At 44.6% G+C, this 16,886-nt stretch overlaps 1 protein-coding gene across 1 annotated transcript in view; it reads right to left on the bottom strand.

Annotated features, from left to right (window-relative positions):
- espn (espin) overlaps nt 1-16,886 on the bottom strand; it is a 166,103-nt gene that overhangs the window by 72,084 nt on the left and 77,133 nt on the right. The window contains exon 8 of the mRNA XM_078557879.1: nt 101-253. Within this exon, the coding sequence (XP_078414005.1) occupies nt 101-253 (153 nt within the window). The remainder of the gene's footprint in view (nt 1-100; nt 254-16,886) is intronic.

Genomic DNA, 16,886 nt, shown 5'->3' on the forward strand with positions numbered 1-16,886 from the left:
TAGATGAATGGTGGAGCAGGCTCAAGGGGCCAAATGGCCTACTCCTGCTCCCATTTCCTATGCTCTTATCCTGTTTAGCTGCATAATGGACAAAACTCACCTCCTCATTGGGTGCCATCCGACTGGTTTCCACTGTGCCGTTTCCTAGACTCTTGTAGTAATCTGCTGTGCTGGGTTCTTTGTTGAAACTTCTTGACTTCCGATTTGATTCTACCCTCCGCAATCTACTTGGATTTATCTCATTGGGGTTTAACTGTATGGTGAGGTAAGGAGGACAGAGGTAAAGAATGAGAGAGAAGATCAATAAAGCGCAAGCAAAGGTACATTTACTACAGTCAGTCCACAAAGGTAATTTACTGTAAAGTATGACTGCGCACAGCTGTACTCCAAAGTGAAAAGTAAATGACTGGCTGCATTCAGATATGGAACAGCTGTAAGTTTTATGTATTTTATTTCAATTTGGTCTTAGGCTGTTGGCACTGTCATGTTCATTGTCCATTCTTGCCCCCTGCCTGTCTTTAGAAGATGGGTTAGCTTTGAGGAGACTGTTTTGCAACTAAGTAATCACTTCAGAGAGAATAATGAGTTAACCACTCAACGCGGGACAGAAGCCACATGTCAACTAAAGCAAGTTCTCTCCTCTGAAGATCACACAGCGCTATTCGAAGAAGAGCATATTTCTCCCAGTGCCCTGACCTGTACACATCCCCCAAAACAACATCTAGGACCTGTCATAGTTGAAGGAATTTACAAACCAGTTGGCGCATTGAACTCAATTTCTCAATTGACCATTGTGAGATTTGAACTCATGACCTCTGTGTAATTGGTGCAGTATACCATTATATAGCTGTATCCTCTTTGACCAAGGTGCGTTTGTTGGAATGGCTATTTTCTGCTCCTGTAGTTTTTTACTGTGTTCATTCGTGGAATGTGGACATCACTGGCTGGCCGAGCATTTATTGCCCATCCCTAGTTACCCTTGAGAAGGGGGCGATGAGCTGCCTTCTTGAATCGCTACAGTCCATGGTACACCCACAGTGCTGTTAGGGAGGGAGTTCCAGGATTTTGACCCAGCGACAGTGAAGGAACGGCGATATATTTCCAAGTCAGGATGGTGAGTGACTTGGAGGGGAACTTCTAGGTGGTGATGTTCCCATCTATCTGCTATCCTTGTCCTTCTAGATGGTAGTGGTTGTGGGTTTGGAAGGTGCTGTCGAAGGAGCCTTGGTGAATTTCTGCAGTGCAACGTTGTAGATGGTACACACTGCTGTTACTCTACATCCGTGGTGGAGGGAGTGAATGTTTGTGGATGTGGTGCCAATCAAGCTGCTGTGTCCTGGATAGTGTCAAGCTTATTGAGTGTTATGGGAGCTGCACTCATCCAGGCAAGTGGGGAGTATTCCATCATAGTCCTGACTTATGCCTTGTAGATTGTAGACAGGCATTGGGGAGTCAGGAGGTGAGTTACTCATCGCACGATTCCTCTGACCTGGGTGAATTCTAGTAAGTGATTACTGGGCTGGAATTGGCAAGAGCTGGCATTGTGTTACATTATTGATAGGCTGCTTTGCTCCTCCTTTGACAGCGTTTATTGCAGTCAGGCCTTTTTTTAGGCAGCATTGGGAAGAACAGGTTCAAGAAAGGGTGCTGGCTGTGTCAAAGTCTTTCCACTCCCCTCCTCCCACCTCTTTAAGATTCCCCTTAAACTCTTTTCTTTGCCCAAAAATTCTTTGGACATAGGGTAATTTGCCCATCGGAAGTTGAAACTTCCTGGGCAATTCCCATTCAGTCCTTGCTTGGGGACTCCGAGGGGTCCCTAAACACACCTTCCAGGATATCTCTGGGGCACAACCCTCTGTAGAACGAAGATCTGGGCCACTGAATTTACAGCAGTGAAACTGGCAATTCAATCCAATTGATCAGTGGCAGTGTTTGTATTCCATACAGACCTCCTTCCACTCCATTTCACAAAAACGCATCAGTATAGCCTTCGTTTTCCTTCTCCCCGATGTGTTTATCCTCTTAAATAAATCTATGCTACTCGACTCAACTACTCCGTAAGGCAGCATAGTTCCACATTCTAATCACTTCCTGGTTCCTGAATTCCTTATTGGATTTATTAGTGACTGTCTTATATTTAGCACCTTTGGACTCTTCCCAATTGGAAACATTGTCTAGACATCTATCTTATCAAGCCCTTTCATAATTTTAAAGGCCTCTTTTAGGTCAGTCCCCCACCCACCCACCCACCCCACCCCCCACCTCCCCCAGCTGCTCCATTTTAGAGAAAACAGCCCAAGCCTAGTCAATCTTTCCTGATAGGGGAAACCTCTCAGTTCTGGTATCATTCTTGTAAATCTTTTTCTCCTACCTCCTCCGTTGCCTCTAACTCCTTCTTGTAATTTGGAGACCAGGCCTGTACCCTAAATGTGGATCTAAGGTTAGGTACAGATTTAACGTAACTTCCCTGCTTTTCAATTATAACCTGCTCACACTCACTCTCCAGGCCCACACATGAAGCGCAGGAACTTGGAAGGTGTGGCCAGAGGAGTGCCATTGCCTGTGGAACCCTACCCCACAGGGGATTCTACAGCACTGACCATCTTCAGGAGGTCATTTTCTGAGGCTGCTCTAGGGGTGAAAAGCCACACCTGTCATCAACACTTATCAGAAAACCAGGAACTGGTGCCCACAAGATGAGAGTCACACCTTGGGTCTACACAGTGGGTCACTTTAATTTGTTATAAAATTAAGACCAAGAATCCAGATTAAAATATTGATGTGATTAACTGCGATTTTTGGAAAAAACAGAGCGAGGCGGAGAGATGTGTGGGAGCGATTGCAGAATTTTTATCATTCAATGGAAAAAAAAACATCAGTCCCTTCTGGTGGCTAATGCCTGAAAACTGGTGGCAAATCATAAATCCCAGGAGGAAACCTCAGACGATAAGTAAAAATACATTATGTAAACCTGGCCTGGTGAGGCGCTAAAGCTTTGCAAAGATCACGATTCAAACCAATCGGGCGCCCCATCGTGCTGAATTTGTAGATGTAATTAATGAAATCAGAAATCTGAACTTGCATCATCTGCATCTTATGAGTTTTAGGCAGGCTGCCTGGTATAATTGACACCAGGTCTTAAATAACAGTGTTGTTTCAAAATGACAGATTAACTCTTTGAATCCTTTGGGGATAACTATTTCTTTCTGCCATATGGTTGGGGAGCAGAGCGCTGGAGTTTCTGAGCAATGCTTTGAAACTCGCCTGAAACTGCTTGCAATGTTTGGAGTTATCGCATGAGCCTATGCGCACACACCAAAGGTTTAAGATGCAACAGCCTGGATGGGGAGTTAGGTACATGCCTGCAAAATACTGTGAGCTGACAGCTCCCTCCTGAGCCGATCAGAATGCTCTTGCCCAGTCCTTCAGCCCGGGCAGCAACTTTTCGAAGCATGCAAATGACAGTTATAAAAGGTTCCCTCTCGCAAGTGAACTCCTTTTTCACAATGTTTTAAAATTTATGGGACAATTTAAAGCTGGAGGGCACCATGAGCACAAACACGTAAAACTTATCCGTCTAACGTCGCAATGCGCATTTGGGGAGCTGTGATGAAAAAAAAGGGCAGCTCTCCTCTTTAGTGCTGGTGGGAGAATTCATCACAGTACAGTGATCTGGTAATGCAGTCAGGAGAGGTCAGGAGAGGCCAGGTTTTAAGCAAAGCTCTACATTAACTGTAGCTATTTCAGCTGTAAAGATTACATATTGATGAATTAATGAATTAATTAAAATGAACCAAACATTTATCCTGAAACCTAGCAGTCTTTTAGCTTATCAAATCACATGATACATGCTTGTACTTAGCCAATGATTATATTCTTAAAAAATTGTCATTGTACCCAAATCACCAGAGGTGAAGGTCTGTGCAAATACTCTGATCCCTAATGATAGGTAGATAAATGAAAATAAGCATTCAGCAGGATGGATAAGATTTGCTGGAACGGATGAAGGAGCAATCCCCAATAAAAGGTTGAGACATCTTCATTGGCTTTTGAAAGCAAGGATGGGGGGAATATTCAAGATAAAGGGATGCTGGGAGAGAGTTCAAGAGGGCAGGAGCGTACAGGCTGAAGGAATGTCTGTAATTGACGAGGAGCATCAGGAATGAAGAGTAAACCAGTGTCAGAGGAGAAAAGAGTCGGAAGGTCATAAGATTGAAGGAGGTCATTGTACTCGGGTGGGGCAAGATGACGGAAGCGTTTATAGTTGAGAATGAGGATATTGAAAATGATTCATAAAGATACATGGAACCCATGCAACTTGCTGAGAATCAGGGTAATAGAGGCTGTTGGTAGGAACAACACAAACAGCAGCAGTTTGGCTGAGTTGGGCTTTGTGGAGGGTGGAGGTCGAAAGGTCAGCAAGAACAGAGTTTGAAAAATTAAGCCCTGATGTTGTCATGGCCACAGATCCTATCCCCAAATTACTTATGGACATATTGAACTCTTAAGTTAGACATGTGTTTTTAAAAAAGGACATACAAGCAAAAGCTGGCTTAGACTATAAGGTAACCACTTGCTGGAAAATTCCTATGTGGATTATCTAACCAACTAGCTCAGAGAGAACAGGATGTTGCACCTAAAAGATGTGACATGGCCTACTTCAGACAGAGGCACTTCAAAAGAAAAGATACAATGCAAACTAAACTGTGATCTCCTGTGGTTGCAGAGATAATGGAAAATGATTACCATCTCAGCCAAAACCCTCTCCTGTTGAGTTATATCCCAGACTGTGAACATGAACTGAGTTGAAAAGAGAACATATCTGGGCGAAAGATATGTTTGTTTTTTTCCCTTCCAGGAATACACAAAGTAAGGGTTTAAAAAAGCCAACTGCAAACCTAGTTCTGTGTGCTAGTCTGGTGTTCTGTTCTGGTGTGTGTGTGCTGTGAAGGTCGCAGCTGAAGAACACCAACTTGGCATCTCTGCGCTTGCAGGTAAAACGTCCTCTCTCTCTGATTGCTGGAAGCAAGTCACAAATCAACAAAGCCACGATCAAAGAGGAAACAGGGCAAGTCCTTTCAGCTAACCTGCAGAACCAAGAATCTCCAAACCTACTGCTCGACTGCCAAAGTCATCACTACCGGAATCACCCCAACTTAACGGCCGTAATGGTTCACCATCTACTCCTCACGGACAAGCCAAAGCACTGATTTGTATATCTTTTTAACTTTTATTTTTTTTTGGACTCAATTTCTCATTTTTAATCTGTGTGTATGTGTGTTGCATTTTTATTATTTTTCCTTGCGTTTAGTAACTAATAAACTCACTCTTTGACTCAAGCCAGCCTGGTTCCTTTTGAAACATAAATACATTTGGACTGGGAAAAGGTATCCAGGAGGGAAGGGATCCTTTTCAAAATTAACTTTGTAGCGGCCAACCGAGAGGGTTGAATAAAGAAGGGGAGTCAGTTCATCCCTCCTCACCTGGGAGCATAGCAACTTGGGATACCTGATCCGGGATCATAATAAATTGGGGGACCTCGCCCGGGGACTGGTCATAATAATGTGAATAGAGGAACGAATGGGAGTATTGGTGACAACAGGGCGGAGACAGGCAATGTTACGAAGAGGTGATCTTGTCAATGGAACCAATGTGGGAAAGGAAGTTCAGCTTCAGAACAAGCTGCACACTGAGATTCCGCATCATCAGATTTACGGTGAAACTTACAGTGGGCTTGCTGCCACAGTTCCTTACTAACTTCTGGACTACAGTTATACTGCACTACAGGTTGTAGGCACGGATACTGTGATTCTGGTTGTGCAGCTCGGGGCTGCTGCTCCATGGGACTGGCTGCAGCTGTGCTTGAACAAACCGATCTCAGCACACAATGCGGGAGTGAGATTCCAGGTGTGAGGAATGCCCGAATGGCTGCTCACACCGTCAATTTTGGATGGACCTTCTTTTTGGATTGATGTGTGGAAGGAGTGGGGTGTTCACAGAGAAAATCGGTCATTTTGAGCCAAGCATTTGACAGGATCATAGAATCATGAGGCACAGAAAGAGGCCATTCGACCCATCGAGCCTCTGTCAGTTCTTTGAAAGAACTATCCATTTAGCCCAAATTCCCTGCTCTTTCCCCATGGCCCTGCGAATTTTTACTTCTGAAATATATGTCCAATTCCCTTTTGAAAGTTACTATTGAATAAATATCGAGTTAAACAGATTATCTGCCATTACCATGTTGCTGTAGGCAAATTGACTGTTGCATTTTCTACAATGACTACTCTTCAAGGGGTGACTGTAAAGTGTTTTACCCGGAGGTTGTGAAAAGTGCTATTTAATGCAAGCTCTTTTTTTCTCTACAGCCCCAGGTTCAATCAGCCTCACTGCATAGTTCCCTCACGTCACCCGTACTACTCTGTCTCATCTTGTGTGTCTCGCTTGTACGTTATGGACATTCAGTGAATACCCACATCATTCCGGTCTAACTTCTGCCCCTAGTCTGAATCTTATTAACATACCAACCAGGTTCACCACAAGCCCAGCGAAATGCTTTACTGAAATCTTAGTGAGGGCTCTTCACTAGACTCCTGAGAGTTTACCTTTTAAATAGTTATTAACCTTTCCTCAGCAATACTTCACATGTTTTTCTAAAATAAATTTTAAATGAAACATCTTTTTTTAATGTTACTATGACACACCGATTTCTAGTTTTAGAGGTTGGTCCACTCCCCTGGTTACCGATGCAAGTGAATTTTTAAAAAATAATTTAAGATATTTTTAAGATGCTTCTGCAGGGAAAGTAGCAAAAAAGATTTAGTGCTGGAGGAGAGAGTGGAGTCTCTGACGATAATGAGTGAAAAGCCAACAAGACTCAACAGGAGTAAAGACTTTAAATAAATTTCACTTTCACCAGTGTGGTTGGGAGAAATCAGCATCGAAAGCAGAAAATTGTCAGATAACCTTAAAAACAAGGGGGCAGCATTGAGAAACAGCAGAACCTCTGTGAAACAGCTCATATAAAACCCTGAACAAATACCTTAAAAGCTTTGCACACATTACAAAGGGCAGAATTTTTCTCGTCGGGCGGGCGCGTGGCCCAACCCGAACGAGAGTAGAATAGCGCACGGTGAGGTCGGGCGAGCGTCCCAACGTCATCGCGCACTCACGCCATATTTCGGTCAGCAGCACACCCGCCGACAATTAAACGGCCTATTAAGGCCCGTAATCAATTCATTGAATTGAATTTTTTGCTGCCCGTCCAGCCTTACGGTTGGCGGGTGGGCGAAAAGGTCAAGCGGCCTTTGCATTTTTTTGCGAAACCTCACCCACGGGCGGGATGATGTTTCGACCATTGATTAAAAAATACCAATAAAAGCTTTTAAAACTCATTTTTAACTTGCCCCTGCTCATGCGACGGAGTCACATGAGCAGGGACATCTTTTCCTTAATTTAAAAAATCTTTATTTGCTGAAAAGCTTCAGCTCTCTGAGGTAGCTCTGTGCCTTCAGGGAGTGCAGCCTCACGCACATGCGCTGACTTCCGCACTCGGCCTCCTCCCCCCCCACACACCCAGGCCCTGCCTGCCCGATGAGGGGAAAATCCTCCCCAAAGGATTTGGGCACAGAAACAGGCCATTCAGCCCATCCAGCTCCAATCAAGCCTCCTCCCACCTTCAATCATCACAACCATCTATTCCCTTCTGCTTCATAATGCTTGTGTAGTTACCCATTATTTGCATCGACACCATACTCTCCAATCACACCCGAGTGAGTTCCATACCACTCTCTGGGTAAAGAAGTTTCTTCTGAATTCCCTATTGGATTTATCGATTACTGTCTTATATTGATGGCCTCTAGTTATGCTCTGCACTCTATCAAAACCTTTCATAATTTTAAAGACCTCTACTAGGTCATTCCTTAGTCTTCTTTTTACAAAGAAAAGAGACCCAGCCTGTCAATCCTTTCCTGATATTTATATTCACTCACTTCTGGTATCACCCTTGTAAATCTTCTCTGCTCATTCTCCAGTGTCTCTGTATCCTTTTTATAAAATGACGAATATATATCTGCACTTCCCAAACTTTGCCTGCTTCCCCTTGACTATAAAAGAGTGAGGGGTGAACTGTTTGAGGTGTTTAAAATATTAAAAGGTTTTGTTAATGTACGTACAGATAAACTCTGGTGTGGGAATCATGTGCGAGGGGTTATCATTTTTAAATTATATTAACACCAATAAGAAGGGAATTCAGGAAGCCGCTTTTCCAGATAAAGGCTAGTGGATATCTGGAATTTTCTCCCACAAAAGGGGCTGTGGATGCTGGGGGGCCAATTGGAGCTTTCAAGACTGAGATTGGTAGATATTTGTTAGGTGAGGATATCAAGGGATATGGAACTAAGGCAGGTAAACGGAGTCAATGCAAGAATCGTTCCAGGGTGGTGAGGAAGCAGGCCTGAGGGGCTGAATGGCCTGTTCCTGTTCCTATCTTCATGCACTGGGAGCAGCTCACTTGAGAAACTGCAGAAATTAAACCTGCCCCCTTCACTGACATTGACTTTGACTTCATTCAAATGTTTCGGAAACGGAAGTGATTACTGTCATATTCCTTCTTTTCACTTAGCTTTCCAAGTGCGCTCTATCCTTTGATTTTTTTTTGTTTTATTCCTATGGCTGGGGGAAGCAGTTACAGTTCGACTATAATTGTGATTGTGGCCATCCAAGTCAGACCATCACCCGTGTACTGAACCTCCGGCCTGAGAGATCCATTCCAGCGGCAATACAACCATTCACACTGTGCCGGCTGAAGCCGCTGAATGGATTGTTAACCTCGACATCGCCCCATCCTTTGAATATCAGGGGGCACCGCCAGGGCACTTGAGCACACAATCCATGCAGCTACTCCAGTGCAGCGCCTTTGGGAGTTCCATCTTTTGCATCAAACATTAAATCCTGTCAGCCCTCTCAACCGGACAAAGCAATCCCAAAGTGCTGCTGTAATGTAGGGAACGTGCACACGGCAACTTTCCACAAACAGCCATGTGATTAACAGGAAACATCCAGGGCAATCTTTCGCTCGCTCTTTGGTGAGGGGCTGTTGGGTCGGTTTTCACTGAGCAGTTCCGGTGTGAAGCCTTCCGCACCGGGAGCCCACATGGAGAAACCAGTGGATGCATCGTCCTGGGTTTGTTATATTTAGCCCAGTCTGGCAATCCAAGCTCCAGGGAAGGCTCGGGGGGGGTAGAAACTCCTATGTGATGTGCTCGTTTCTGAGTGTGAAACAGGCCGGAGCATACCAACTCAGCAGTGTGCTGTCCTGCACCGAATCTGCGCCGGTATTTGGTCCCACTGCTGAATTTGCGGCACCCCCTTTATTTCTGGTGTATCAACAAACTAGATCCTGATCGTTACGTATGGTATTTTACTTAAGCATGCAAGTATGTCAGCATCACATGAGGTAAGGGTTCAACTTGGCTCAGGTCCGTCTAGACTGACCCATGAAGACAAACCACAGCATCCTTCAGCATTTTCAAGAGGAGGAGTGGAGCAGACTGGGGTAGTAAAAGAGGCTGGTCAGAGGATTTCCTCAGAAACACTGCACACTTCCCTTTATTCGAGTTTGCAATACAGTATCTAGCCTTACATCTACAGGTGTTAGCTGGTGAAAAGGTCTGTTGCACGCGCTGCTTAGAACATTCGAAGGGTTAAAACAAGGAGCGTGGGGGTTTGTTATGTTAAAACAAACACAGCTGCAGGCTCCACAATACCTAGCCTACTCTGCAGCAATACAACAAATTCAGAATTGGAAGCAGTTAAGAAGAAAGACCTGCATTTAGCACCTGTATATAGCACCTTTCACCAGTTCAGGATGTCCCAAAATGCCTTACAGCCAGTGAAGTACTTTTGAAATGTAGCTACTGCTGTAATGTGGGGAACACAGCAACCAATCTGCACACAGCAGGCTCCCACAAACAGCACTGAGGTAATCGAGCAGACAATCTGCTTTTGGTGATCTAAATAGGGTGATGTGACATCAGTCCGGGCCCATCGCTCTGTTTGGGAGGGGGGGGGGTCCCTTGTTAGCTGAAGGGGACCAATGATGGGGGGGTAATTTTACAGCCCCTCCCACTGGGGGGATCTTACGTTCCTGCCGGAGTCAGCGGAGTTTTCAACGGCTCGCCACATCTGATGGCCCTTGCCCCCCCACCCCCCCACCCGCCCACCCGTGACAGGGGCAAAAATATTCCGCCCAAGGTGGCCGAGATAAGTGATTATTGTTCGGGCTCTGCCTGCTTGGACAAGCCAGCAGTGCGGTGTTGACACAGTAATCATCGAATCTTGGAATCAAGCGGCTCAGGAGGAGGCCATTCGGCCCATCGTGCTGTGCCAGCTCTCTGAAATGGGCTATCCAATGAGTCTCACTCCTCTGGCCCTTTCCACATAGCCCAGCGTCTTTTGGCCCTTTTCCAAGTCTTTACCCAATTCCGTTCTGAGAGTCTGAGAGCTACGACTGGATCTGGTCAATCGCCCTTTTCTACAGCGCATCCCAGGTCAGAGCAACGCTTCCCTCCACCTTCTGAATAGGAAAGGCTAGAATCAGGGCTCGAAAATCACAAACTCGTCTTCAGAGCAACTATATAAGCAAAATCAGTTCGAAATGGAAAATTAGTTGTTAAAACTGTTCCTTTCAGCCAACAATAAGGGGAATGAAAGCAACAGTTTCTCACCTGCCTGTCTCTGCTCTGCTCCATGTGTCAGTCTTTGGGATCATGGCACATCCGGCTTTCACAAAGGAGGATCTGCTTTAAAAGGCTAATTTACATACACCTGCAGATCTGTCTGTCCAAGGAGCCTCCAGTGGAGAATCAGTCATCGCCTCGGGTTCAATGTTAGTCACTAAAATGTTTTTGTAAATGTAACGCTGACTGACTTTGACCTACAAATTCCAATTTTGCCAAATAGGAATGGGTGGCTGATTTGCAACAGTTTGTCCCAGAAATTTGTTGATCGCTGTCCTGGGTGTAAAATGGATGCCTGAGTGTCCAATATGGCTTGCATGCCGAGATTCCATTCTGGTACTACCGTGCCTGCCAACTTGGCAAAAGCTCCGGTGTAGTGGTCGGGGTCTGCGCCTGAATCAGGCGTTAGGCCCTTTGCAAGCAGAGGGCCTGAATCCCTGCTTGAGGGGCCCCTCCCTGAAACTGGGTATCCAGCGCCGGGTCAGCTGCATTCAGGATAGCCGGGTCTACATGTGGCCTAACCCTCGGCTCTCCAAGGGCCCAATTCCGTTTTGAAAGGCGCTACTGAATCTGGATCCGTTTTGCGGAACCAGCAAGCAGCTTCTGAGCAATCGACTGACATCAGCGACTCACCGGCAAGATATGGATGGGGCCCACGGCGCAGTTACAGGCAAGTCTGAGGCTTTCAACTTCTGCTGCGTACGCCCAGCGTGCCACCCAGCTCAGGGCCGAGAAACGTGCCGAAATGAGTCATCACTCCTTTAAGCTTTGGACATTTTCACACTCCCTTGATGTCCCTCATGGATTGGGTTCTTCAACAAACAGCAAAAGTGCACCCCATGAAGCTACCCCAACCCCAATGGATTTGATTCTCTGCCTGTCCATCATCTTACCCGGATGGAAGAATGACGGGCGATAAGGTCTGTCCAGAATAAAGAAAAGGGCTCCTATGTTTTTTGTTTCACCAACAGGAACCCTATATTCAGCCAAAGCCACATTTTGCATAAAATAACGCACCATTCCCTTTCCCATTGATAGCTTACATTCCAACGGAAATCACATCAAGATTATCATTCATTAAGTCATTGGGAGTTAAAACTACGAAGGCAAAAAAAAATACCTCTATCAAGAACCGTGTCCATAATAACAGTTTTCAGAAAAACCTACTGCATTCCACACTCTAGTGCATCTCATTTACCACATTCTTCACTGGCCCTATAACCGAAACTCATCCAGCTCAATATGATCGTGCAGAAAATAATTTTATTAAATATAGAAGTGACAAGGAGCCTTATGTCACAAGGGAAGTCTTTGTACAATGAGGATAAAGTAAGAAAGTGAAAAAAGGACATACAGAAACAAGGAGAGCAATTACAATTTAACCGAAATGATTATTTTAATTCATATTTATAGTACCTCAGTTTGAATGCTTCTTTGTAAAGACAAGTTTTTTTTTTCTATTTCAGTTAGATCTGACTTCATTCATCAAGTCTTCCAAACACAAAGGCTAAAATATTTCTGCATCTAAAACAGGCATCAACAATGTTAAACAGGTATCAGGCTTGATAGCTGAAATGTTTCACTTACCTGAGGTTGCATGGGCACAGTCTAGAACCTACTGATCCTTCAGTAAATAGGAGGATTGCACAGTAATCCACAGTTGATACCTGACACACCAGCTACACACTAGCTACCTGCTACTATTACCATGACCCTAAATAAATTATTCAAACCTATCAGCTGAAAAATCAATGACATCATTCGTACTTGCTGCCCAATCGAGTTCCTCTGCGCTTGTGTGTGGGTTTTTCTTTACATATTGAACAATAAGTGATGGTTGGGTTATTGTCCCAGCGCACACACAACCTCACTGATGCAAAACATGTAGAAGCTAAGATCAGAGAGTATGCAGCGAAAAGCCAATTACAAGACATTAACACGAATGGATACAATGAGGAATGAATCTCCCTTGATACCAAAGTTGAGAAATCTTGCCCGCCACTGTGGATGAGAGTCAACAGGGTGAGGAAAGTTCCCCGTTTGACAGCACTCTCACCCCTCTCAGCAAGAGGGCTAAGAAGCAACAAATAGCCTCAACAGCTCTGAGGGACAAAAAATAATAAACCAGGGTTATCATTCTTGATGGCTCTGCAGTGCCTCTTAATGGAAAGTGTGCACGTGGCTCAGCTCTTGCCTATGAGTCAGAGGTCATGGGTTCACGTCCCACTCCAGAGCCTTAGGCACATAATCCAGGCTGACACTTCAGAAGGAGTGCTGCACTGTCGAAGGTGCCGGATGAGATGTTAAACTGTGTGTGCCCTCTTAGGTGTATGTAAAAGATCCCATGGCACTATTCAAAGGAGAGGAGGTGGGGGATCCCCCTGGGGCCTTGGCCAATATTTATCCTTCACACAACATCACTAAAGCTTACCTGGTCATCATTGCATCACTGTTTCTGGGGGTTTGCTGTGTGCAAATTTGCTGCAATATTTCCTACATTTCAACAGTGACTACACTTCAAAAGTACTTCAATGGCTGCTGAGGGCTTTGAGACATTCTGGGCTGTGAAAGGCATTACACAAATGCTGGTCTTTCTTTCTTTTGTTTGGGTGCTAGGTAAGGACAATAAGTGAGACTCCACAGGTACGCCCTCAAAGTTGAATAGCCTATCGGCACTGAGCTGGTACACACATGAAGACTGACAACTTGAATGAACTATAAAGACAGTTACTGGTGTCTAGGGAAGGGAGAGGATAGGTTGCTAGATGCTGCCACTGGGTGACAGAAGTGGAAAAAATATTCCAGTCCCCATCCTTGAAATCCTTTGACTTTGGCACCTCCAATCCATTGACTTCCCACTCTCCATGCTACATTAGAATATTCAACACCTTGTCCTTCGGTCCCTCTCCGTCATCAGCCCTGCCCTTGCCAACGACCTGTGGCTATTCCTTTCCTAGTACACTAATTTCAAAATCCTTACCTGTGCCCAGATATCCCTCCACAGTCTTGTTCCACCCTTCCCTCTGCAAACTTTCCCAGTCAAAATCTCTGCGCCTTGATTTCATTCCTCCAACTGTGATGCTTCCTTCTACGCTTCAGTGGTGACTGAGTCTTCAATTATCATATCCTATCTCGCTGGAACATCCTTCTTCAAGCTCTCCGCCTTGTCATGTTTCTTCCCACTCCCAAAAGCCTGTAAACTTACATCTTTAACTCTGCCATCTCCTAACCTTCCTCTCAAACTCTTGATAAGTGTTGGGTTCTTCTTTGTGAACTGATTTGGGGAAATTTGCTCCATAAACGCCAAGGAATTGTTGTTGACAGGTACAAAGAACAGAGAACATCATGACCACCAAAACGGTGCAGTAACAGAAAACAAATAATGGACTTTTGTGGTGAAACGTATTTCCACAAAGTTTTAGGTAAAACTGAGTGTGTGCACCATGCAACTCTCCAGAACGCAGCCAATCACACGATTGGTGTATCTGCAAAGAAGGAACTTGCATTTACACAATATTTGATCAGTCTGTCTCAAACTGCTCCGTATCCAGTGAATTACTTTTTAAAATGGAGTTACTAATGTTACGTAGTAGGCAACCGATTTACACACTCTTAGTCCTGCAAAATTAAACAACTAACCAGGTAATCGGTATGTTGGCTGAGGGAGGAATATTGATCAGGTTATGGGGAAAACTCTATGCTCTTCTTTGAATGATGCACTGGGATTTTTCATACACAAGCTTTGGTTTCATGTAAACTCCCACTTGAAAGATCAATTGACAATGGGTTGACCCAGCTTTCGACTGGCAGGTTCCTTGCGACTAATTCCTTCACCCTTCTGCTCGGTGAGAGGGGTTGATTGCCATCTTCTCCATTGGGGTTGGCTATTTATGGCTAGTCAAAGGAAACTTGCATGTGCACAAGATGACCAATATTGATTTGGCACACCTAGCAACAGTCTTGAGACTGAAACAGGCTGATTGCAACCTGTGTCACATGTGACCCCGAGATGAGCTTTTAGTAGCATATCTGCACCGTCACTAAGACCGCCTAATTCCATCTGCATAACATCGCCTGTCCCCATGCTTGAAATTCCCATCCTTGTTTTCAAGTCCCTCCATTGTCTGGTCCCTCCCTATCTCTGTAATCTCCCCAACAGCCCTTCAAGGTATCTACGCTCCTCTAATTCCGGCCTCTACAATGTCCCTAATTTAGTCACTCTCCCCCACTGGTGGCCATGCCTTCAGTTGCCTAAGCGCTAAGCTCTGGAATACCCTCCCTAAACCTCTCCACCTAACTCTGGCTCGCTCCCTTCCTTTAAGACTCTCCTTAAAACATACCTCTTTGACCAAGCCTTTGGTCATCTGCCCTAATATCCCCCTTCGTGCCTTGATGCTGTATTTTATTGTATAATGGCCCGGTGAAGAAGCCTCGAGACATTTTATTAATTAGAGGTGCTTTATAAATACAAGTTGTTCTTGTATTAGCAAACTGCAAGCAAAACTTTTCCTACAAATTAGTAAATACAGACAGAAGGAGGAGGTTCTGTTGTGCTATTAATCCCCATTTTGATGGCTGAAAGGGGTTTTATCATTTTTTTTTAGGGCAACAGTCCTCTAGAAAGTACATAATTATTCTGCTTACCCTTTCATTTTCCTTCAATAGTCACTCTCCCTCTCTGTTTTTGTTTTGCCTCCTAACTTTGCACAGCTTTTCTCTCTAATGACCCAATTTGAAAGTATCTTTTTCCCCGAATAATGAATTGTCACCAAATACTTGCAGAAGGGAGCTTCAATTTTTAATGAGCTGACAAGAGTGCTGGAACCACAGGCAGGATCACAAGGGAAATACTCAGCCAGACAGAAAACAGATAACAGGCTACAAACTAATTTGACCAAACATCATTTTCCAAGTGGATTTTTAATCAAGTAGAGTGTTCGCAAAGAAGGGGGAGATGCAGAAATACATCCCTTCCTGCTAACGAGATTACAATAACCAACACCTTTGTGACTTGTCCTCTGCCTCGTAAAAGAAAAGAAAAGACCTGTGTTTATATATTGCATCTTGCACGACCTCCGAATGCCCTGAAGCACTTTACAGCTTTTATTTTTGAAGTGTAGTAACTGTTGTAAAGTAGAAAACACAGCAGCCAAATAGTGCACAGCAAGGTCCCACATTCAGCAGAGTTGAGGTCTGGGCTGACAACGGGATAACTGAATCGTGGAAAACACTGAAGGAAAAGATGGTCAACTCCCGATCCCTTGCCTATTCTACTCTGGCATTTCTAAGGCTTCCCCTAAATTGGCCCAAGTGGAGCAGGTGACTGTAACAGGTAAAGGTCCAGCAGAGCGCTGGTAGTGAGCTGGCAGATAGGGCACACCCACTTTATTTCCTTGCGGCTATGACCACGGGCCACCGACTTCCATGTTAAACCAAATCCTTGTCTGCCCTCGATAGAAACACAAAGAATAGGAGCAGGAGTAGGTCATTCGGCCCTTCGAGCCTGCTCCGCCACTCAATAAGATCATGGCTGATCCTCTATCTCAACGCCATACGCGCTCTCCCCATACCCCTTGATGGGTAGACTATTCAAAAAGGAGTGCCCTGGTGAATATTTGTCCCTCAACGCACATCACTAAAATCAGACTATCTGGCCATTACCATATTGCTGTTTGTGAGAGTTTGCTGTGTGAAAATTGGCTGCCACATTTCCTCTACATTACAGCAGTGACTACACTCCAAAATGACTTCATCAGTTGTAAAGCACTTTGGAATGTCATATGGTTGTGACGACACTGTGTAAATTCAAGTCCTTTCTTACATGAATTGAGTTGTTGCTGTATTGATTTTGCGTGTAAGTCCTGTCTTGAAACAATATAAAGTCGCACAATCTGCCTAAAAAATTATGTAGCCAGTGTAGGCCCTTTAATCAATGGGAAGACTGAGACAGCCGACATTCCCATGGCTGATTATTAAATGCAATGAGTTATTTTGTTACAATAGCACAGTCTTCTGCACCAGTTTGATGTTAATTAAACAGCGTAGGTTTTCCCAATTGGACAGGTTAGTCAATGCCACTGATGAGGAAATTAAAGACAACCAGTGAGACCAGGGCCTGACAATGGGGAGGACCTAGAAATAATTCAACAC

The sequence above is a fragment of the Cetorhinus maximus genome, chromosome 15 (genome assembly GCF_964194155.1).
Source record: "Cetorhinus maximus chromosome 15, sCetMax3.hap1.1, whole genome shotgun sequence".
NCBI classification, from domain to species: domain Eukaryota; kingdom Metazoa; phylum Chordata; class Chondrichthyes; order Lamniformes; family Cetorhinidae; genus Cetorhinus; species Cetorhinus maximus.